The following is a 25,264-nucleotide window of genomic DNA, read 5'->3' as shown; positions in this document are numbered from 1 at the left end:
CCCGGGTTATCCCTGCTACCCTTCTTAAATAACAGTACCACATTCGCTATCCTCCAATGCTCAGGGACCTCACCTGTGTCCAATGAAGAGACAAAGATTTCCTTCAGAGGCCTAGCAATTACATCTCTTGGCTCCCTGAGCAGTCTAGGATAGATGCCATCAGGCCCTGGGGATTTGTCAGTTTTAATGTTACCTAAAAAACCTAACACTTCCTCCCTTGTAATGGAGATTCTCTCTGACGGGTCAACACCTCCCTCTGAGACACTCCCAGTCAACAAGTCCCTCTCCTTTGTGAATACCGATGCAAAGTATTCATTTAGGATCTCCCCTATTCCCTTGGGTTCTAAGCATAATTCCCCTCCTTTGTCCCTGAGAGGTCCGACTTTTTCCCTGACAATTCTTGTTCCTAACATATGAACAAAATGCCTTAGGATTCTCCTTAATCCTGTCAGCCAAGAACATTTCGTGACCTCTTTTTGCCCTTCTAACTCCCCGTTTGAGTTGTTTCCTACTCTCTCTGTATTCCTCCAGAGCTCTATCTGTTTTCAGTTGCCTGGACCTAACGTACGCCTCTCTTTTCTTTTTGATCAGGTCCTCAATTTCCCTGGTTATCCACGGCTCTCGAATCCTACCTTTCCTATCCTTCCTTTTTACAGGCACATGCCTGTCCTGCAGCCTTATCAACTGTTCCTTAAAAGACTCCCACATGCCAGACGTTGTCTTACCCCCGAACAGCCTCTCCCAATCAACGGCCACCAATTCCTGCCTAATCCGGCTATAGTTAGCCTTCCCCCAATTTAGCACCCTACCCTTAGGACAACACTCTTCCTTGTCCATTACTGTCTTAAAGTTAACAGAGTTAACTACATATTGTCCCAAAGAACCTTCCAGTACGCATTTTACAAATTCCTCCCAGATTGGTTGGTAAGTGGAGGTGTTGCCATGGAGAATAGTTAAGTTATGCATTCCTTCACTGTCGCTGGGTAAAAATCCTGGAAGCCTCGCCTCCCCGCCAGCCCCCCCCCCCCACCCCACCCCCCCCCCCCCCCCCCCCCCCCGCCTCCACCAAACACTGTGGATGTATCTACACCACTTGGACTGCAGTGGTTCAAGAGGCAGCTCACCACCACCTTCTCAAAGGGCAATTAGGAATGAGCAATAAAAGCTGGTATAGCCAACAATACCCACATCCCATAAATTAATTTCAAAAGATTTAGGGCGGCATGGAGGCACAGTGGTTAGCACTGCTGCCTCACAGTGCCAGGGACCTACGTTCGATTTCCGACTTGGGTCACTGTCTGTGTGAAGTTTGCACATTTTCCCCGTGTCAGCATGGGTTTTCTCCCACAGTCCAAAAATGTGTGGGTTAAGTGGATTGGCTATGCTAAATTGCTACTTCGTGTCAGGGGGACTAGCAGGATAAATATGTGGGGCTACAGGTGATAGGGGCTTGGTGTAGGCTTGATGGGCTGCACTGTAGGGATTCTATGAATGAGTTCATGCATTTCTTTATGCCCAATCATATTTACTTTAAACAATATCCCAAAAAGTGCCTTACTATGCGGTGGCATGGTGGCACAGTGGTTAGCACTGCTGCCTCTCAGTGCCAAGGACCCAGGCTCAATTCCAGCCTCGGGTCACTGTCTGTGTGGAGTTTGCACTTTCTCCCCGTGTCTGCATGGGTTCCTCCGGGTGCTCCGGCTTCCTCCACAGTCCAAAGATATGTGGGTTAGATTGATTGGCCACGCTAAATTGATTTTAGCAGGGTAAATGAGGGTTACGGGAATAGGGCCTCGGTAGGATTGTGGTCGGTACAGACTCGATGAGCCAAATAGCCTCCTCCTGTATTGTAGGGATTCTATGAATCTCTCCCAATGGTGTTCTAGGACCATATGTAAAGGGTCCATGGCTATTCAAGCACGTTTAGACCTGTTCTTACCTAATCTAATCTTTATCTTTGGGTTTCATATTTCTGACGTACCAAAATCCCATTTCAGCCAAGGTAGCTGTTGACTTAAATGACCTGCTTCCTCCGAAAACCTGTGCATGTGATAACATCAGCCTAAAGCCAGTCACACCCCCGTAAAACTAGGAAATGTCTGATTTCAGGACTTAGTATTTCTGGCCATTTCTGCTATTTTCTGGGCCTTGGTGTATCATGACAGCACAGTGGTTAGCACTGCTACCTCACAGCGCCAGGGATCTGGGTTCAATTCCAATCTTGGGTCACTGTGTGGCGTTTGCATATTCTCCCTGTGTTTGCGTGGGTTTCCTCTGGGTGCTCTGATTTCTTCCCACAGTCCAAAGATGTGCAGGCAAAGTGGACTGGCCATGTTAAATTGCCCCTTAATCTCCCAAAATATGTAGGTTAGGTGGATTAGTGGGGTAAATATGTGGGATTATGGGGATAGGGTAGATAAGATGCACTTTTGGAGAGTTGGTGCAGACTCGATGGGCAGAAGAGTGAACTTCTGCACTTGGGATTCTATGATTTCTATGATCACATGAGACAACATCAACCTAGGCTGCAACTTGGTCGTTTTTTTTGCTGAATGCTTATTCATCAAAGCAACAGGAGAATCCATCTGTTGCCCTTGCTCTTTCGGTGGCAGAAGTTGTAGGTTTATAGTTTTGGAAGTTGCCCATAGATGCATCGATGTTTACAGACAGGCGGCCATTTGACCCATCGTGTCCACGCCGGTCAACAAAAATCTGACTACACTAATCCCATTTTCTCGCACTTCGCCCATAGCCTCTTGCAGGTTATGGCAGTGAATATCTAAATTCCTCTTAAATGTTACGTGAACTTCTGACTCAACCACCCTCTGAGTGAAATGTTTCTCTCCAACTCACTCTTGGCCTTCTACCTCTTACTTTAACTATGCCCCCTGGTTATTGACCCCTCTACTAATGGTAAAAATGCTATCCTATCCACCCTATCTATGGCCCTCAAACTTATACACCTCTATCAGGCCCCCTCTCAGCCTTCCCTCCTCCAAGGAAAACAGCCCAGGCTATTCAACCTTTCCTTATAACTCAGACCTTTCCAGTCAGGCAACATCTGGTAAATCTCCTCTGCACACTCTCCAGTGTAATCACATCTTCAGTGTTTTATTACAGTTCCAACATGAACTCCCTGTTTCGGGCACTCCAGCTTCTGAAGAGGTAAGTTCAGAGCTTCCAGCGGCTCTCTAACTCAGATCGGTGGTGGTGAGGGGTGGAGAGAGGCGGGCCAGATCATTCTCTGCTGGGGGGAAGGGAGGAGGAGGGAGGCCAGATCATTCTCTGGTTGTGTGCGGGGAGGGGGGAGCGGGGGGAGGCCAGATCATTCTCTGGTGGGGGGGAGTGGGGGGAGAGGGGGGCCAGTTTGCTCTCTGGTAGGGGAAGGAGAGGTGGAGGCCAGATGGATCTCTGGAGGGAGGGGAGCGGGGGAGGAGGAGGAGGGAGGCGGGCCAGATGTATCTCTGGTGGGGGGAGGGGGGGGTGGTGTCGGGGTGGGGGGGGGTGGTAGGAGGAGGGAGGTGGGCCAGATGTATCTCTGGTGAAGGGCAGGGGAGGAGGAGGGAAGGGGGCCAGTTGGATCTCTGGCGGGGGGGGGGGGGGGGGGAAGTAGGGGGTGTCCACTGCCACTCTACGGGTGATTGGTGGGTGGGAAAGGGGGCAGGGGGTCGCGATCGGTCTGGGTAGCAGGGGGGGGTGGATGGGTAGATAAGGGGGACAGTTATGTTGTGAGGGTGGGGCGATATCTGTGGGGGCCATCGCTCCCAGGCCGCTTTATCCGCTTTTTGCGGCCCGGGAGCAATGTGGCAGGGGACTGTTTTCCAATTTTTTTTTATTGCGCATGTGCAGTTGAAGGCTCTGATCGGAGCAGCAGCATTTCAGGCGTGATAAGCCCACCCACACTGCAATTCAGACCTGTGATTTTTTTTTGCAGGCTAAGTGTGTATGGGAGCGCCTGAGAGCAGGGTTCTAAGTTGGAGCTGAATTGTGCCCAGATTCAGCACTTGGAATCAAAATGGTAAAATCGCCCTCAATGTGTCACTTTGCCATGGATCCCATGGGCCCTTACTTTCTTGACCAGTCTGTTATGAGCAACCTTATCAGAAGTCTTGCTAAAGTCCATATAGGCAACATCAAATGCATTAACCTTATCGACACTCCTGGTTACCTCCTCAAAAAAAATTGATTAAATTTGTCAAACATGACCTTCCCTTAACACAGCCATGCTGACTATCCCTGATTAATCCATGTCTATCCAAGTTCAGATATATTCTGTCCCTAAGAGTGTCCCTAAGAGTCGCTTCTCCACCACCGAAGTCAGACTGACTGGCCAATAATTCCCTGGTCCATCCCTACTTCCCATTTTAATAATGGAACCATATTGGTGGTCCTCCAGTCCTCTGGCACCTCACCCGTAAGAAGTCTCACAACACCAGGTTAAAGTCCAACAGGTTTATTTGGCAGCAGTAGCTTTCAGAGTGTCACTCCTTCATCAGGTGAGTGAGGACTTGTGTTCACAAACAGGGCATATCTCGACACAAACTCAATTTACAAGATAATGGTTAGAATGCGATTCTTTACAGGTAATCAAGTCTTAAAGGTACAGGCAATGGGAGTGGAGAGAGGGCCAAGCACAAGTTAAAGAGGTGTGTATTGTCTCCAGCCAGGACAGTTAGTGAGATTTTGCAAGCCCAGGCAAGTCGTGGGGGTTACAGATAGTGTGACATGAACCCAAGATCAGTGTCATGGTCACTGTTCTCCTGAAGGCTGGGTTGTTTGCTGCGGACAATGGTCTGTTTGAGGTTGTGCGGTTGTTTGAAGGCAAGAGTGGGGGTGTGGGGATGGCCTTGGCGAGATGATCATCTTCATCGATGACATGTTGAAGGTTCCGGAGAAGATGTCGTAGCTTCACCCGTGTCCAGAGAAGACTTGAAAATTACCGCCAGTGCCCCGATATCTCCTCCCTTACCTCCCTCATTAGCCTGGGTCTGTTGATTTATCCATTTTAAAGGCTGCCAAACCTATTACCAGCTCCTCTCTCGTGATTTCCTCTAATGTTTTGCAGGCCTCTATCCTTATGTCAATCACTTGTGTCATCCTTTTCCATTGTGAAGACTGACATTGTTGAAGGAGCCTCGGTGAGTTACTGCAGTGCGTCTTGTATGTGGTACACACTGCTGCCATTGTGCACTGCTGGCGAAGCAGAGTCAATGTTTAAGAGGTGGATGGGATGCCAATCAAGTGGGCTGCTTTGACCTAGATGATATCAAGATTTGAATGCTGTGGGAGCTGCACAGATCCTCGCAAGTTCAGAGTGTCCAACACAGTCTTGTGTGACTTGCTCTTTACAGAATTCCCAGGGTCTGACCTACTTTTGTAGCTACAGTATTTATATGGCTGGACCAGTTCAGTTTCTGGTCAAGGCTAAACTCCAGGATGTCAATGATGGGACACAAAGATAAGTGGAAAAGTGAATCGTGTGGAGGACGGAGAAGATCTGCAGAGAGATTTGGACAGGCTGAGTGAGTGGGCGAGGATATGGCAAATGGAGTATAACGTTGATAAATGCGAGGTTATACACTTTGGAGGAAATAATAACAAATGGGATTACTATCTCAATGGAAACAAATTAAAACATGCTACCGTGCAAAGGGACCTGGGGGTCCTTGTGCATGAGACGCAAAAGCCCAGTCTGCAGGTACAACAGGTGATCAAGAAGGCAAATGGGATGTTGGCCTATATCACGAGGGGGATAGAATATAAAAGCAGGGATGTCTTGATGCACCTGTACAGGGCATTGGTGAGGCCGCAGCTGGAATACTGTGTGCAGTATTGGTCCCCTTATATGAGGAAGGATATATTGGCATTGGAGGGAGTGCAGAGAAGGTTCACCAGGTTGATACCGGAGATGAGGGGTTTGGATTATGAGGAGAGGTTGAGGAGATTGGGTTTGTACTCATTGGAATTTAGAAGGATGAGGGGGGATCTTATGGAGACTTATAAGATAATGCGGGGGCTGGATAGGGTGGAGGCGGAGAGATTCTTTCCACTTAGTAAGGAAGTTAAAACTAGAGGACACAGCCTCACAGACACTAAAGGGGGGTCGGTTTAAGACAGAGTTGAGGAGGAACTTCTTCTCCCAGAGGGTGGTGAATCTCTGGAATTCTCTGCCCACTGAGGTGGTGGAGGCTACCTCGCTGAATATGTTTAAAGCGCGGATGGATGGATTCCTGATCGGTAAGGGAATTAAGGGTTATGGGGATCAGGCGGGTAAGTGGTACTGATCCACGTCAGTCCAAAGATGTGCGGGTTAGGTTGATTGACCAGGTTAAAATTGCCCCTGAGATGCGTAGGTTAGAGGGATTAGTGGGTAAATATGTGGGGAGTAGGGTAATATATGGGGTAGGGCCTGGGTGGGATTGTGGTCGGTGCAGACTCGATGGGCCGAATGGCCTCCTTCTGCACTGTAGGGTTTCTATGATTTCTATGATTCTATGATCAGCCATGATCTTATTGAATGGCGGGGCAGGCTCGAGGGGCTAGATGGCCTACTCCTGCTCCTATTTCTTATGTTCTTATGGGGGATTCAGCGATAGCAATTCCACTGAACGTCAAGAGGAGATGGTTCAATTCTCTCTTGTTGGAGATGGTCACTGCCTGTCACTTATGTGGCATTAATATTATTTGCCACTTATCAATCCAAGCCTGAATACAGAGCAGCTCTTGCTGCATATGGACATGGACTGCGTCAACATCTGAGGAGTCATGTGGTATTGAACATTGTGCAATTATCAATGAACATTCCCACTTTGACTTTACACTGGAAGGAAGGTCATTGATGAAGGAGCTGAAGATGTTAAGCCTAAGGCATTGCCCTGAGGAAGTCCTGCAGCAACATTCTGGGGCTGAGCTGATTGACTTCCAACAACCACAGCATTCTTTGTGCTAGGTATGAATCAAACCAGCGGCTCAATTCATACCTATCCCCACAATTCACACTGACTTCAGTTTTTCTAGTGTTCCTTGTGGCCATATTTAGTCAAATACTGCCTTGATGTCAAGGGTGTCACTCTGGACTGAGGCTTTAATGAGGAGCTGAGCGGTTCTAGTCAAACCCAAATTGAGCAGCAGTGAGCAGGTTATTGCTGAGTAAGTGTCACTTAATAGCACATTGGTGACACCTACCATCCTTTTACTGACAAGAGTAGGTAGACTGATGAGGCAGTAATTGGATTTGTCCTGACTTCTGTCAATCCACTCCATCTGATGAAGGAGCAGCGCTCCGAAAGCTAATGGTATTTGCTACCAAATAAACCTGTTGGACTTTAACCTGGTGTTGTTAAAACTCTTATTCTGTCAACAGGGCATACTTGGACAATATTCCACATTTCCAGGTAGATGCTAGTTTTGTAGCTGTACTGGAGCAGCTTAGCTAGGGTCACCGCTAGTTCTTGAGCACAAGTCTTCAGTAGTATTGCTGGCATTTTGTCAGGGCCCATCGCCTTTACAGTATCCACTTCTTCAGCCATTTCTTGAAATTATGTGGAGTGAATTCAATCAGCTGAAGACTGGCAGCTGTGATTCTGTGGACCTCAGGAGGAAGTCACTCAGCACATCTGGTTGAAGATGGTTGCAAATGCTTGAACAATGCACCAATGTACTTGGCTCATTCATCACCGATGATGGGGGTATTTGTTCTTCCTGTTAGAGGTTTAATTGTTCACCACCATTCATGGTTGGATGTGGTGGGACTGCACAGGTTCGAACTAAGCTGTTGGTTTTGGGATCCTTTTGCTCTGCCTACCATATGCTGATTTTGCTTCTTGGCATTCAAGAAATCTTGTGTTGTAGCTTTACCTGGTGAAGGTATGTCTGGTGCTGGTATCATCATAGAATCCCTACAGTGTAGGAGGAGGCCATTCACCCCACCGAGCCTGCACCAACAACAATCCACCCAGACTCTATCCCCATAACTCATATTTACCCTGTTAATCCCCCCGACAGTAAGAGGCAATTTAACATGGCCAATCCACCTAACCTGCACATCTTTGGACTTTGGGAGGAAACCGGAGCACCCAAAGGAAACCCGCGCAGACACAGTGTAAACTCCACACAGACAGTCACCTGAAATTGAACCAGGGTCCCTGGCACTGTGAGGCAGCAGTGCTAACCACTTTGATACTGTGCCGCCCTGTATGTTTTCCTGCACTCCTCATTGAATCAGGGTGGATCACCGGCTTGATGGTGACTGTGTGCATGTTGACCAGACCAGGTAAGGATGGAAGATTTCTTTACTGAAAGGGCATCAGTGAACCAGATGATTATTTACGATATTCCAATAGTTTTATGATTACTGAGATGAACTTCCAGATTTATTGATTAACTGAATTTAAATTCCACTAGTTGTCACCTTGGGGTGGCATGGTGGTTAGCACTGCTGCCTCACAGCGCCAAGGACCCGGGCTCAATTTTGGCCTCAGGTCACTGTCTGTGTGGAGTTTGCACATTCTCTCCGAGTCTGCGTGGGTTTCCTCTGGGTGCTCCGGTTTCCTTCCACAGTCCAAAGATGTGCAGGTTAGGTTGATTGCCCATGATAAATTGCCCCTTAATGTCAGGGGATCAGGAGGGTAGATGTGTGGAGTTATGGGGATAGGACAGTACCTGGTGGGATTGTTGTATGTATGAACCCATAACACCGGAGCATAGGTCTGGACTTCTGTATAGCTCATCCAATAACATTCTAACTGCACTGCTAATTCCCAGCCATAATACTCTAGTCATGGCCAAGCCAAAGCTTTATAAAGGTTCAGCATACCTTCCCTGCTATTTTACTTTACATATTTATTTATGAAGCTCAAGATCACATATGCTCCGAACACATTATGCCACATGCAATGGTCGATATACATGAACTCATAGGTCCAGCTATCTCCTTTAGACACTTTAAAACAGTGCCATTAAGTCTACAATCATAGAATTCCTACAGTACAAAGGGAGGCCATTTGGTCCATCGAGTCTGCCCTGCCAACAATCCCACCCTATGCCCGTATCCCCACGTATTTACCCAGCTAATCCCCCTGACACTAAGGGGAATTTAGCATGGCCAATCAACCTGACCTGCACATCTTTGGAGTGCCTCTCCTGTTCCCATGTTGAAAAATCTGGAAGTTGTCAGACTTTCTATAAACAAGACACAGTGAGCTTCAGCTTTGCTGCCAAGATCTGCTATTTAAAGCTCAGGAAAGCAACAGGGCACATGGTAGATTACTTCTTCCCATTTTTGGAAGAGGAGAAGAGAGATTTGGTAAAATAGTCCCAAGCTATCGAACTAAAACAGCTAAAGAATTCACATCACGCCTTGTCTCTAAGTGCTTTTCATTAAGCCTTGGAAAAAATTGGAGACATGCTGGGTATGGCACACACAATAAGCAGTTCCGATCGCTGTTACAGTCACATTGCACAGTTATATATTTAACAATATGGGCAGAGAGGACCGATACCTAATACAGTGTTTTATTCTTTGTATCAAATAAAACTGACAATAAAAAGACAGTGGCATCTAATATGAATGCAGTGTGTTCAAGAGTGCTGCACAGAAATTATACATCATACTTCCAGGAATGTCAGGCTGTTAATGAATATGAACCATAATTTCCAGCCTGCAGTATAAAGTGATGGCCTGCTGGAATTACAAGAGTTCAAAGTGAGCTTAGCTGCTCTGAAAACTTAATTGAAATCTCCACTGGCTAGAGTTGCTTGGGATCTGCAGGTCCCAGCGCAGTCTAGCACTGGCAAACTCAGAGGCCAGACCCCCTTTCTTTTATAGCACTGGCTGCCGTAAAGCAGATTGGTTTAAAGGGCCCACACAAACTAACTTCCCATCCATTAATACTGTCCACACTTCCCGCTGCCTTGGAAAAGCAGCCAGCATAATCAAGGACGCCATGCACCCCGGACATACACACTCTTCCGCCTTCTTCTGTCGAGAAAAAGATACACAAGTCTGAGGACACGTACCAACCTACTCAAGAACAGCTTCTTCCCTGCTGCCATCAGACTTTTGAATGGGCCTACCTTATATTAAGTTGATCTTTCTCTACACCCTAGCTATGACTGTAACACTACATTCTGCACTCTCTCCTTCTCTATAAACAGTATGCTTTGTCTGTATCGCGCAAGAAACAATACTTTTCACTGTATACTAATATATGTGACAATAATAAATCAAATCAAAGATCTTGACAAGCCAGGTAAGAAGAAGGGATTTGACTGGTCAGAGTGGGTAATTTGGGTCAAGGGTGGGGGTGTCGAGTCGGGATGGCAGGCGGGCGGGCAATGTGTCTAGTGTGGGAGAGCTGGATGGCGGGGGATTTTGGGTCAAGTTGGCTAGGGTCCAGGAGATGAGGGGCTGTGGGTTGCATCTGCCAGAATTGAACTTGGAGCCAGCCTTGTGGATTGAAGGGGCAGGGAGGAGGGGTTGCAGGGGCGTCCTGTGTGGCTGGGGGGAATCCTACGGGGAAGGATTTTGGGACTATCCTGGGTGGCTGATTAGTCGGGGGATGGTGATCGCAGTATTGGGGGCAGGGAGTGTCCCTTGATGGGTTCAGTCTGTGTGTTTCAAATAGTTAGGCTGAAGTTTATTTTTTCTAACTCTTTCAGAGTAACCATCAGGGTAAAACTGGAAGAACCATCCAAAGTTAGCGATTTAAATCACTTTGTCAGATGGTTCCTAGCTCAGCAAGAGTGTCCAGAGGAAGTTGGCTCTTCTGCACAATTGCCAGGTAAACCCTTACGTGGGAGCTTACAAGAGGGATTCCCCAGTGCATCATTAGTTACCCCCTAAATCCGATGCTGGAATGCCAGTAAATTAGGGGCCAATGACATAACCTCTAGCAGATATATAGCGAAAGCTAATTATCCTTTAGCATTTAGAGTATTTACATGTCAATTTTCAAAAGCTATTCAATAACATTCAAGCCAGTCCAATTTAGCAGTATCCCCAATGACATGAATCCCTTCTTTAGAACCAGCTAGCACTTAAACCAAAGGTGCTTACATAGGTTCTAGCGTTCCAGCCTTTTGCCACTTCTGGAGAGTGATCCAGACAGACACCTGTCTTCTAATTCTCATGCAGCTTCCAGAGAAAGTTCCACCCCCTGACAGTAGAATCTCAGAGGAAAAGGCTTATTTCTTGGCAGATCCAGTCTCCAGCTCTCAGAGAGAGCAAAAAAGAGGCATCTCTTCTTCTCCCAAAAAGCAGACAGCCTTGCATTTTCTGTGAAAGCCTCGCTGTACTCAGTCATATGAATTTAACTGTCAGCCAACCTAATCAGGCCCCACTCTGAAATATCCCAGGGGAAAACACAAAACAACAGAATTCTGCATTAGTTCAGATTAAAACAAACATTACAACCATTAAGATCAATTATGCTGCTGCGTAAACAATATAGTGCTGCTGGATCCAGACAAAATTGTCATAAAGGTAATGGGCTAGATTTTCACATAATCATGGGACTCCATAGAGGTGTAAATCTGGTGGACAGGTCCCAATTCTGGGATTCCTGATCACATTCTCAGAGCCCCTAATTTTTACCAGTGTGAGTTACTGGTTCAGAGTGGTAAGTCCACAACCTGCATGCCTGATCTGGCAGACCCCATACTGAGAATGGGCATGTCCAAAATTTTCATGGTGTTATCCTAGCTTTTAGTGGACTCATGGTTCATAAGCCAAGCCTCATAATGCATTTTTGGCTGAGAGCCCAGACATCCATTACTCTATTGAAATGATTGTGCCCCAGGGATAGCATTGCTTAATTAACAGCTCTTGCTCTGTGATCTATTTCACAATGTTTATTTATACAAAATAAAGAGTCATAGAGGTTTACAGGCCCTTCGGCCCAACTTGTCCATGCCATCCCTTTTTTTAACCCCTAAGCTAGTCCCAATTGCCTGCATTTGGCCCATATCCCTTCTATACCCATCTTACCCATGTAACTGTCTAAACGCTTTTTAAAAGACAAAATTGTACCTGCCTCTACTACTACCTCTAGCAGCTTGTTCCAGACACTCACCACCCTCTGTGTGAAAAAATTGCCCCTCCGGACTCTTTTGTATCTCTCCTCTCTCACCTTAAACCTATGCCCTCTAGTTTTAGACTCCCCTACATTTGGGAAAATATATTGACTATCGAGCTGATCTATGCCCCTCATTATTTTACAGACCTCTAGAAGATAACCCCTAAGCCTCTTATGCTCCAGAGTAAAAAGTCCCAATCTATCCAGTCTCGCCTTATAACTCAAACCATCAAGTCTCTGTTGCATCCTAGTAATTCTTTTTCTGCACTCTTTCTAGTTTAATAATATAATATAATAATATTTCAATAATATTTAATAGGTTTCAAGTTCTTGCAGTTTCTGCTCTTAATGCTTTAAAGGGTTTGAGTGATTGACACTTTTACAGGGCTGCAGAGAAAACCATTTTAAGAAAGAAAGTTATGAATGAATGACTGCTTTCTTAAAGTTTTTCTCACATCCTGCTGTTACTATAGGGCGCATTGGTTCTGTACCATGTGTTCAATGAGTGAATGAGCATGGAAGTGCCATAGCATGCCACGGAAGTTATATGGGGCCATGGGTGGGTGGCCATGGGTGGCTTGGAGGGTATGACGAGAAATGAAGGCTGAGGGCAGTCATGAGGTGGCACACGTTGGCATGTATAGCGCATGAGAGGTGTAGATATGAGGGCTTTGAGGGGTGTACAGGTTTGTTCCTTGTTTTACTGTCATTATTATAATTGGGATGAAGTCCCAGGACACTGAGGCAGGTCTTTTAAACAGCCTGTCCCGGCACCCCAGCCCGTGTGGCTGTCTCTTAACTATTGCAAAGGGCAGTGGCCTGACTCCGATTATCACCAACCCCTCACAGCCACCGGAACAAAATGTCCAGCTGTTGCGTGCATTTTCCCTGAGCTGGGAAATTTCCCGCCTCATGCCACTTGCTTCAAAGATGAAAATCCAGCTCAGTCTCTGAAACATCTAAGACCAGATTCTGTCTTTCCTTGCCCGCAGTTGGTCCTGCTGCACTGAATGGAGATTTTCCTGAGCACTAAATTCTCCGCTCTCGCTGACAGCGGCGGCAGGATGTGAATAGCCACAGAATTCTGGCCATAGAATATATTAGAATATGATGCTAAGAGGCTGTTTCTTCTGGATAAAGAGACCAGAACTGGAGTTGATGTCCCAGGTTAAGAGTCCACCATTTGGGACTGAGAAATTATTTCACTGAGAAGAACTGAAATTCTCTTAAACAGTGGATTGTTGGTGTTCCATCACTGAGTTTATTCAAAACAGAGATCAATAGATTTCTAGTCATAATAAGGGGAATCAAGAAATATGGAAACAGGATGGGAAAGTGGAATTGAGCTAGAAAATTCTTTTATTGAATGGCAAAGTAAACTCGTGAGTCTGCATGGCCTACTCCTGCTCCTAGCTCTTGTGTAACAATTTAGAACAATCAGAACATCTTTATTGCAATCACTTTCTCATGATCAGATTGATAGTGAGTAAAATGATACCCAGCTCTGAAAAATAATTTTCCAGTATTTCAACTTTACAAATAGGAATGAGTGAAGGAAGCAGAATTACCTGAAGCTGTACGCTTTATAACCTGTGATTGAGACACCAAGTGTAGACCTTGAAAAATAATGGCATATTCCAGTTTTTGCATTGAAAGGATACACCGATTCTTTCACCAGCTTTGCCTTGCTCTGTAAAGAAATAATTGTGTACAATTTAGCAAATATACATGATTAACTGTATCAAGACTGAAAAATACAGTTTCTTGATATTTATATTTTGTTTTGGTCACTATTGCTAACAGGTTATATTCTTTCGCACCAGAAAACATTCACTTCTTCTTATTTAAAAGCAAATTACTGTGGATGCTGGAATCTGAAACAAAAACGGAAAATGCTGGAAAATCTCAGCAGGTCTGACAGCATCTGTAGAGAGAGAATAGAGCCAATGTTCGAGTCTGGATGATGAAGGGTTGGAAAAGAGATGCATTCAGTTATTATTATGACCCCAGTTACATAAAATTCCACTGGCAATGTCCAAGCTTTTTTGGGGGAAAGCTGTCAGTTGTGAAATTGTATGTGTAGGACATCATGCGTGATTTATAGCAAGGTATATCCTATGGCAAGTGAAAATTCTGGCATTTTTGAGATGATTTGATTTATCAATGCATGCCTGTTAACCATTCAGAACAACAATTAAATTGCTCCCAGATTTAACTTTCTTGCCACTATCTCACCAATAGGGCTGCTCACCCTTGTGAAGTGGGTTCAGTGACGCATGAACAGCCTTGCCTGAACAGTAAGCTTCCCAAAGGGGACTCTCACTTTTGGAACTGTTAGCTGGAGAGCTTTTGAGGTAGAAAACAGCACAAGACCATTTTCAAGAACATACTTCAACTTAAATAAGAGCAATTATGAGGGCATGAAAACAGAGCTTTCTAAAGAAACCAGCAAATGAGATTTAGGGACAGGTCAACGGAGATGCAGTGGCAGACATTTAAAGGGCCATTTCAGGATACACAGAATAGATACATTCCAACGAGAAAAAAAAATTCCAAGGGAGGACCCACCACCTGTGGTTAACTAAAAAGTTAAAGAAAAGACATTTAATTGCAGAAAGGTTGATAACAGATCAGAAGATTAGGCAGAATATTAAAAAAATGTGAAATTGATGAAAACATGAGGGATGAGATTTTCCCACATACTGGCAAATCCGATGTCGGGCCGCACGATGGCACAGTGGTTAGCACTGATGCCTCACAGCTCCAAGGACCCGGGTTCAATTCTAGCCTCGGGTCACTGTCAGTGTGGAGACTGCACGTTCTCCCCATGTCTGCATGGGTTTCCTCTGGGTGCTCTGGTTTCCTCCCACAGTCCAAAGATGTACAGGTTAGGTTGATTGGCCATGCTAAATTGACCCTAGTGTCAGGGGATTAGCAGGGTAAATATGTGGGGTTAAGGAAATAGGGCTTGGGTGGGATTGTGGTCGGTGCAGACTTGATGGGCTGAGTGGCCTCCTTCCACACTGTCGGGATTCTTTGATTCTATGAAAAGTGGCATTGAGATCACCGACGGAAATGACAGCTTTCTCCGCCATATGGTTCGCGGCTTATAAAAAATACTTCAAGGACCAAATACTTCATGGGCCGAAGGGCCTGTTTCCATGCTGTAAACCTCTATGACTGGGTTCCATGATGTATCGCTGGTCTCTGATTCGCCTGCCCTACCAACAATTTCGAAATGCTAATACTGGGACACTATTTTTAAAGGCCCCCCCCCCCACCCCCCCCGGCAACCAAACGCCTGAACCCTGGGACCCACCCCTAGGATACAACATGGACCTACCCAGGCAGCGAGTGGGCATTGCCAGGAAGGGGTGCCAGGAGGTGCCCGGGCAGTGCCCAGCCATGGCCCTCTCCCCACTGAGTGCTACACTCACCTGATATCCCCTGGGATGTCTGCTCGGCAGCTGCATGCGTTCGGAGACCAGTCGGCCTTCACACCATTCAGCTATCATGCCATTGTCAATGGATGTTTTGATGGGGGCAAAAGGAGATGATTCCGGCATTGAAGCCCGATAATTATATGGTAATGTATTCAAATGAGAAACATGCCTCGTCACTGGCAGGGAGAGGGGACAATGGCATCATACATTTACATCAATGTAAAAGGCACTTCTTGCAATATTTTCTGCTCCTGTAATGGAACCAACCCAATGCAAACAGGAGCGGAAATTTCCATCCTGAGAGAAAATTAGAGCATGAGAGAAACATTAGAACACAATAGCGAGTGTTGGTCCTATAGAAAGTGAGTTTGGCGAATTAATAATAGAACATAGAACATTGCAGCGCAGTACAGGCCCTTCGGCCCTGAATGTTGCGCTGACCTGTGAAACCAATCGAAAGCCCATCTAACCTACATTATTCCAATATCATCCATGTGTTTATCCAATGACCCTTTAAGTGCCCTTTATGTTGACGAGTCCACTACTGTTGCAGGCAGGGCATTCCACGCCCTTACTACTCTCTGAGTAAAGAACCTACCTCTGACATCTGTCCTATATCTATCACCCCTCAATTTAAAGCTATGTCCCCTCGTGCTAGCCATCACCATCGAGGAAAAAGGCTCTCACTGTCCACCCTATCTAATCCTCTGATCATCTTGTATGTCTCTATTAAGTCACCTCTTAACCTTCTTCTCTCTAACGAAAACAGCCTCAAGTCACTCAGCCGTTCCTCATAAGACCTTCCCACCATACCAGGCAACATCCTGGTAAATCTCCTCTGCACCCTTTTCAATGCTTCCACATCCTTCCTATAATACGGCGACCAGAACTGTACGCAATACTCCAAGTGCGGCCGCACCAGAGTTTTGTACAGCTGCAACATGACATCATGGCTCCGAAACTCAATCCCTCTACCAATAAAAGCTAACACACTGTACGCCTTCTTAACAACCCTATCAACCTGGGAATAATAATAATAATAATAATAATAATGGAAAACATTAGATGACAAAACGAAAGACAAACAGAAAACAAAAGATGACAGATGAATTGAATAGGTATTTGGCATCGGTCTTCATGATAGAGAATATAAGTAACATCCCAGAAATAGCTGTAAATCAGGAAACGGAAGGGAAGGAGGAACTCAGGAAAATTACAATCACCAGGGAGGTGGTACTGAGCAAACAGTTGGAGCTGCAGGCTGACAAATCCTCCAATCCTGATGGACATCATCTTCGAGTCTGAGATGAAATGGCTAGTGAGATAGTTGAGGCATTGGTTTTAATTTTCCAAAATTCACTAAACTTAGGGAAGATCGATTGAGAAATAGTGAAGTAACCCTTTTATTCAAAAAGGAAGACAGAAAGAAGGAAATTAAAGACCAGTTAGCTTAATTCCTGTCAGAAGAAAAATGTTACAAGCCATTTTCAAACACATTAGCCAAAGTTTTCCACCCCCTTTAGCATAGGGCAGGAGCAGAAGATATCCTAAGAAGCCAAAGTGGTATTTTATGTCAATGTGAAAGCTTCCTGAATCATCCCCTCTTTTTGTTAGTGGTGGGCCACGATTTCCGACATTCAACATTGGAAACATCAATCTAATACATTTGTTTTTATTATTGGACGGCACGGTGACGCAGTGGTTAGCACTGCTGCCTCACAGCGGCAGCATTCAATTCTGGCCTCAAGTGACTATCTGTGTGGAGTTTGCACATTCTCCCTGCGTCTGCATGGGTTTCCTCTGGGAGCTCTGGTTTCCTCCCACATTCCAAAGATTTGTGGGTTAGGTTGATTGACTACGCTAAATTGCCCTTTAGCGTCATGGGTATTAGCAGGGTAAATACGTGGGGTTATGGGGATAGGGCTTGGGTGGGATTGTTGGCGGTGCAGGCTCGATGGAGCGAATGGCCTCCTTCTGCACTATAGGGATTCTATGATTGGGTCCATATGCAGGAATCATATCCCTCAGTCAAATAATCCATCCACAGCGGCAAGATATCAGAATGGCGCGAATCATCACTGACTTGAAAGGGCTTGACCTGGTGAGCAGACCTCTCAGGGGAGATGAGGAGAATGCAGCATTCATGGAGCAGCTCCGCGCATTAAGGGTGTGACCAGGTTAACACTGGAAGGGATCTGCAGTAACCTTGGAAGGATACTGTGGGGTTGACTGCATTGTACCAGGACCCAAGTCGGAGCAGACCGGGGAAAGCCTCCAGCATACCGGGGCTGAAGCCTCCTGGTTTTTGGGTGTCATCAGAGGTACCAGTGGGGAAGAATCAGGAAGGTCTGGGTGTTGACTTGGGATGGTACGAAGATGAGGTTGACTGTGAGTGGTACCAGGGGTATGAAGTGTACTGGGACTATGGGGGTGGGGGGTTGGCAGTGGGGACTTGGGCATTGGGGGAATGAGGGGGAAGACTATCAAGTGTGAAAAGCACCATTTTTGAAGATACCTTCTGCTGCTGGGCCACAGGCTTCTTGGAAGAGCCTCACAGAGGGAAGCAAAGCCTGGGGCAATGCGGTGGGTGGGGAGTGATCTTGGGCTAATAGTTCCACTCAAATCTGTGGGTGGTGGGGGGCCTTCTGGAGGCATGATGTTGACAAGGGCAAGTTCAGTGATCAGTACCCAGTGCAGTTTAGACCGTTCATCTGTCACACAATTGACATGCCTGGAATCAAATTGTGATGCCCACTCAAGCATCACTTATATGTGTGAGTGCCACTGATTGCTGCTCAGCATTTTACCCTTGGTGCATAGACTTCCAGAATTTTGATTACAATGATCGACAAACAAGCAACTACACTTCCTTAGCAAGTTCTCAATGGCAGGCTGCCTGAGGAAAGTGATCCCAAACCTTGGCTGTGTGCTGAAGTGCCTATCCACAAGTTAGCTTGAGCACAAGGTCTTGAAGTGAAGCTTTGGGCCATGCCTGCGCCTAATATGAGAGCTCAGGAAGCAGCAGCAGAGTGGCCAAAGCTGTGTGTTGTCATTTATTGTGACATTCTGGTCTCAACAGATTCCTGATAAGACACCTAGACTGATGCTCCTTGCCTGCAGTGAGTGAATGGCTGTCGAGGTGCCCTGTGAATATGGGTGCAGAGAACTTCGAGCCCATGAGGTAATGGCAACTTCCAGCCCACCCTAACAATGAGAATCGGTGAGCTCTTTGTGCATGCATATGTAATGAGCATGGGATCGCGCATGATCAGCTGTCCCACTCCAGAGTGGTAATCACACTGTGCCTTCAACTCAGAATGGAAGATCCCAAAATCTCAGTAATAACACTTTTTCTAGGATCATAATGTGCTAAGGCATTTGATGATGACAGCTGTTGCTTTATTTTCTTAAAGACCAGGGCTTGACGGGTGGACCATTCCCAAGCTTGATCCTTTTTTAGCAGTTGGTGTAGGGCAGGCAAGATGGAGGCACAGCTGGGTATAAATTTCCCATAGTACCAGTCCTAGAAATGACTTCAGGATGGACATGGGAGCCGGGGTGTCGGTAATCACTTCCAAAGGTTTTGGACCCCACTTGTCCATTCTGTAGCCCAGATAGGTTACTTGAGGTACCTGGAAGAAGCATTCTCTATTCTTAGGCACACACCAACCCTTGAAAAATGATTAAGAATTTCCTCAAGGTTCTCGGGGTGTTTCTTCTTTGTTTTACCTGTAATGAGAACGTCATCCAGATAAACAGCAACCTGAGATAAACCTTGTAACATGTTCTCCATTGTTCACTGGATGATCAAACAGGCTAACAATACCTCAAAGGATAGCCTCATGTATTGGTAGAGGCCCTTATGAGTATTGATTGTGAATATCCTCCAGCTGTAATTGCAAATAAGCGTGACTTGTATCCAGTTTTGAGAATAAGAGTCCTCCTGACAACTCTGCGTATAAATTCTCGATCCAAGGAATTGGGTATTTATTCAGCTGTAAGAAATGATTTACTGTTACGTGACACAAGCCAAGGAAACTGCTGAAAAGGATAGACATGTCCAAATAAATGCATGGTTTTCTAGATATGTTAGTACAGTCATATATTCTGCCAATAGCAGAGTAAAAGCAGTTTTGGATGGAATGCCAAATTTTCCGTTCTTGCAACAGATCCCACCATGGACGAGACCAGAGAATCTGCCCATGGCAAATGATGAAAAGGCTGGTTGTGTACATATTGATATATCATCGCAGTTTGACATACTGAGATGGACCAGGTGTTGTGCATTTAAAGAATAGGAATAGACATTGTTCTTCTTTGCCCAGACAGTAGTGATCCTCTGGAATGCACTGCTGGTGTGTGTGCTGACTTTCTACATGCCTGCAAGAGAGAAATGGACTGGTTCTAGGCTTAGGCACAGATTGCAGTTTATAAAAGTTAAACAGATCAACATTGAACATAAGCATGGTCAATATGATCACTGAAGAAGATCACAGAAGAGATTTTTTAAAAATCCTCATTGATCTTCTCTCTTTTCGAGGTGATTATACAGATTACAGATGACAGGGGGAGGGATTAGGAAATGTTCAGTCAAAATGCTCTAATGATCATGAGTGTGGAGTGGGGTTAATAAAAAACAGCTGGTCTTTTCTTGCTCATCATTTTTATATTCCATAAAAGGTATGGCCATGAAATCATTGACAAATAAACGCTGGCAGTTTAAAAAACATTACTAACCTGATTTAGCCACATCAGGGCACTGATAGGTGAGCCACCTTTGCAGCCAGCATCCCTGTAAGAACAATCAATAACCTCTTGTGTGCTCAGCAACTCCAGATGCCCTCCTTTGATTGCACATGAAGATTCAATACTCTCCACAACACTGAACGCCCAACATCCACCACACTAAAACACAAAATGCACAGAGGTTAGTCTGACAATTGCATAACCCAGTTTACTCCCAAGAATTTTCACTTTTCAGACTTGTGAGAATACCATTTAAAAATAATTACATATATTAAATATAATTGATCGTAAATGACCATTCACCTTTTCTGGCACCGAGGAGGTCAAAGGAACAAAAAAGGTTTGCATATGAAAACGTTTAGAACTTTCACATCATTATTGGCATATCAACATATTCACAACGTCCAGCAGTCTCTAAAGAAAATTTTATTTTATCTAAGTATGACTTAGAAATTCTTTGATCTTACTTTTGGAATGGGAAACCTTTGGGGAAAAACTCCTGGATTTTCTGGACATATTGCAAGCTTTCTGGGGAAGTTAAAAATGTTAATCCTGTAAGTGCTTTAGCAGATAAATGATTCACTCCCAAGCACACTTCATGTCCATAATTGTACATGTTGGCACCAGACTGAGCTAAGCAGCCAAGGAAGCAACCCAACAAAATGATGAATGCATTCTTTAACAAAAAAGAACATTAAACTATAGTATTTAATAATAAAAATATTCACTTAGAATTAATCATTGGCAAGGAACTGGTAGATAAGGCATATCATAGCAAATAATTTATCACTTTATTCATTTAGCTTCAAGGGGCAATACGTAAGAAAGTGTTGATTTAAAAGTAGATTCAAGGAAGCAAAGATTTCATGAAATGCCAGACCTCACAGTCAGTGTGCAATTTTAAATCTTAAAAAATTACATTGTGATAGCTTTAAGACAGTGAATTACTATCTCCCCTATAAGGTAGCACTGTGCTACTATGATTAAAAAGTCTATTTTGGCAGCTACAACACTGCACTCTATAGGTTGCTTTATTCTCTACTACAGCATATGCTGATATCTATTGGATCATACAACTGGACGGCACGGTGGCACAGTGGTTAGCACTGCTGCCTCACAGCACCAGGCACCCAGGTTCAATTCCGGCCACAGATGACTGTGTGTGTGGAGTTTGCATGTTCTCCCTATGTCTGCATGGGTTGGCACCAGTGCTCCGGTTTCCTCCCACACTCCAAAAATGTGCAGGTTAGGTGGATTCATAGAATTCCTACAGTGCAGAAGGAGGCCATTCGGCCCATCAAGTCTGCACCGACCACAATCCCACCCAGGTGCTATTCCTGTAACCCCACATGTTTACCTTGCTAATTCACTAGGGTCAATTTAGTATGGCCAATCAACCTAACCTGCACACCTTTGGACTGTGGGAGGAAACCAGAGCACCTGGAGGAAACACATGTAGACACTGGGAGAACGAGAAAACTCCACATAGCGACCCGAGGCCAGAATTGAATTGGGTGGAGAAATGGCAGATGGAATTTAATCCAGATAAATGCGAAGTGATGCATTTTGGAAGAACTAATGTAGGGGGGAGTTATACAATAAATGGCAGAGCCATCAAGAGTATAGAAACACAGAGGGACCTAGGTGTGCAAGTCCACAAATCCTTGAAGGTGACAGCACAGGTGGAGAAGGTGGTGAAGAAGGCATATTGTATGGTTGCCTTTATAGGACGGGGTATAGAGTATAAAAGCTGGAGTCTGATGTTGCAGCTGTATAGAACGCTGGTTAGGCCACATTTGGAGTACTGCGTCCAGTTCTGGTCACTGCACTACCAGAAGGATGTGGAAGCTTTAGCGAGAGTGCAGAGAAGGTTTACCAGGATGTTGCCTGGTCTTAGCTATGAGGAGAGATTGGGTAAACTGAGCTCCCTGGAAAGACAGAGAATGAGGGGAGACCTAATAGAGGTGTACAAAATTATGAAGGGTATAGATAGGGTGAACAGTGGGAAGCTTTTTTCCAGGTCGGAGGTGACGATCACGAGGGGTCACGGGCTCAAGGTGAGAGGGGCGAGGTATAACTCAGATATCAGAGGGACGTTTTTTACACAGAGAGTGGTGGGGGCCTGGAATGCGCTGCCAAGTAGGGTGGTGGAGGTAGACACGCTGGCATCGTTTAAGACTTACCTGGATAATCACATGAGCAGTCTGGGAATGGAGGGATACAAATGAATGGTCTAGTTGGGCCAATGAGCGGCACAGGCTTGGAGGGCCAAAGGGCCTATTTCCTGTGCTGTACTGTTCTTTGTTCTTTGGGTTCCTGGCACTATGAGGCAGCAGTGCTAACCACTGTGGTTTGGCCACGCTAAATTGCCCCTTAGTGTCAAGGGAATTAGTGGGGTAAATATGTGGAATTGTGGGGATGGGGCCTGGGTAGGATTGTTGTCGGTGCAGGCCCGATGGGTCAAGTGGCCTCCTTCTGCACTATAGGGATTCTCTGATTCTATTCTATACAACTGCTTTTCTAGCTGAAATGCTAAATGTCATAATAAGAAGTCTCACAACACCAGGTTAAAGTCCAACAGGTTTATTTGGTTGCACGAGCTTTCGGAGCACTGCCCGTTCATCAGGTGACTCCACTTCATCGCAAGTCATAATAACAGGATTATTAATAATCGAACTGTTCTTTCCAATCATCTATTTTGATTGAGATTATTCTGAAGGTTGCAATGTCAAAATGTTTTTGCTATTTTTGGAAAGCAAAAATAAAGGAACAACTTTGAAGAATAACCCTTGGCCAGAGGGTTGTTGGCACCTACTTAACAGAAGCTGGGGCTGAAGTAGGATGGATCAGAGGCTGTGGTTGTGACAAGGGAATGAAATCAGAGGCCAGGTGACAGGATCGAATACCGAAGGGAAGGGAGAAATTGGAGGTCAGAAGTCAGGATCAGAGTCCAAGAGTCAGGAAAGAGCTGGACAGAGCATGCATTCTGCGCACTGCACACAGCTGCTTCACAAAATAGCAACTAGTCGCAGGACTTAACATTGTATCCTGAAAGGCAACATTATCAGAAAAGGGTGGGTGTTCTAGCTTCCCAATAAGCTTCTTTTACAATACCGATGGTTAGACAGGCAGTGGCAATGGCACGCTATATTCTTCTACTGTTCTTATGTTCTTCTACTGTTCTTATATTCTTCTACTGTTCCTGAGGTGCTACCGCTTCATTTCCACTGGCAGAACTAGTGATAATTTATCCCCTTGCCTCACATGCTCCCTGCTTATATCCATACTTAGTAATGTCAGAATATTACTATTCATTTGAGCCCACACTGAGATAGTTAACAAGACTCCATACTTTGCATTGATAAACCTATCAATGAATTGCTGAAGAGTGAAATAATTGTAAGAGCACCTCTCCAAGCTTGCCCGCACTCTCTATGAGGAGAACCCTCATAGAGGGCAGCATGCTGACACAGTGGTTAGCACTGCTGCCTCACAGCGCCAGGGACCCAGATTCGATTCCCGGCTTAGGTCACTGTCTGTATGGAGTTTGCACATTCTCTCCATGTCTGCGTGGGTTCCTCCGGGTGCTCCGGTTTCTTCCCACAGTCCAAAGATGTGCAGGTTAGGTGAATTGGTCATGCTAAATTCTCCCTCAGTGTAACTGAATAGGCGCTGGAGTGTGGTGACTAGGGCATTTTCACAGTAACTTCATTGCAGAGTGAATGTAAGCCTACTTGTGACTAAGCAATAAACGTTAACCCATCTTTAAAGGTCAGTCAAGTTCCAAAAAGGCTGAGTTAGGCAGCCTGACCAACAATGAAAATTCAATTATATGGATAACTTCACACACATTTATTGTTTTACATTCTATGGGAACCATTGCTAAAGCTAAAGAGTAGTTGGTAAAAGTATCCGGTCCAGTTGTGTCTATTCTGCAAAACAAAAACTTCTTGTTGCATTGACACTATGCAGCAAAGCAAACATAAGAACCATACAACATAGATGGTCTTTGCCTGCTCTTTGAGATCTGAACTGAATACTAGCAGCATCATTTCTTTCATTTACCCTCACACTGCTTTCTTCATCACCTTCACTATCAACATAAATTTCATGCGATGACATATACTTGCTATCATATATCATCATCTTCAGTTCTATGCCCAAAGGCAGGTCAGGACCCACAGCACCACAATCTCCACCATGGATAGGGCAAGGAGAAAGGTCCCAAATCCACCCCAGCTGAAGCAGGGATCGAACTCGGGGATTTTGGCATTAATCTGATCAACACCAACCATCCTGAGCCAAACCTCCCCTCCAGGAGTCAGAATTGCTGTGACAACATACACTTTTACGTGCATATTTGTAGCCTGGAGCTTTGGATAGTGATTTCCACCACATGACTGACCAAGAATCCTTACCCATTCTTACCACCTGCAGTATGTTGGGAGGATTTACAAGTTGATAATCAATCTGACAAAGGCTCATCTAGACTTGAAACGTTGGCTCTATTCTCTTTCTACAGATGCTGTCAGACCTGCTGAGATTTTCCAGCATTTTCTGTTTTTGTTTCAGATTCCAGCATCCACAGTATTTTGCTTTTATATTGATAATCAGTCTGTTTGTCCATGTTACGAATACACCTTCCTCGGTCATCAAGTTTCCTAAAAGAATTATTTTGGTTAATGCAGAACAACCTTTGGGAATCTGTGTTGACTGATGCTGAATGATCTGCGCTTCTCCTGAGTGTGTTGGAATTTAATGTAGTATAGTAAACTAATAGTTAACCTTGAAATGAACTAACCTTTAATATCCTTATTATCGGCTTATTCTTGTTGCCATTTTTAAAACTCCATTACATTTTCACTATGGCCAAAATTTGGAAAATTATAGTCAGGACATCAACTCATACATTGGAAAATATTACTGTGTGATCTGACAAGATCCATTTTCTCCAATAGCTGTGCTGGCAGCATTACTGAAATAACTATCAATTACAAAGAA

The 25,264-nt window shown here is 45.0% G+C and overlaps 1 protein-coding gene across 1 annotated transcript in view; it reads right to left on the bottom strand.

The window, feature by feature from the left end:
• Positions 1-20,422, bottom strand: part of ctso (cathepsin O) — a gene marked incomplete at its 5' end in the record, with an annotated part of 140,285 nt that extends 119,863 nt beyond the window's left edge. The window contains 2 exons of the mRNA XM_078205221.1: positions 13,643-13,764; positions 20,255-20,422. Coding sequence (XP_078061347.1) covers positions 13,643-13,764; positions 20,255-20,422 — 290 coding nt within the window. The remainder of the gene's footprint in view (positions 1-13,642; positions 13,765-20,254) is intronic.
• Between the last annotated feature and the right edge of the window lie 4,842 nt (positions 20,423-25,264).

This window comes from Mustelus asterias, unplaced genomic scaffold (assembly GCF_964213995.1).
Source record: "Mustelus asterias unplaced genomic scaffold, sMusAst1.hap1.1 HAP1_SCAFFOLD_626, whole genome shotgun sequence".
In the NCBI taxonomy this organism is placed as follows: Eukaryota; Metazoa; Chordata; class Chondrichthyes; order Carcharhiniformes; family Triakidae; genus Mustelus; species Mustelus asterias.
The sequence above is the reverse complement of the archived record's forward strand: the minus strand, read 5'-3'. Positions and strand labels throughout refer to the sequence as shown.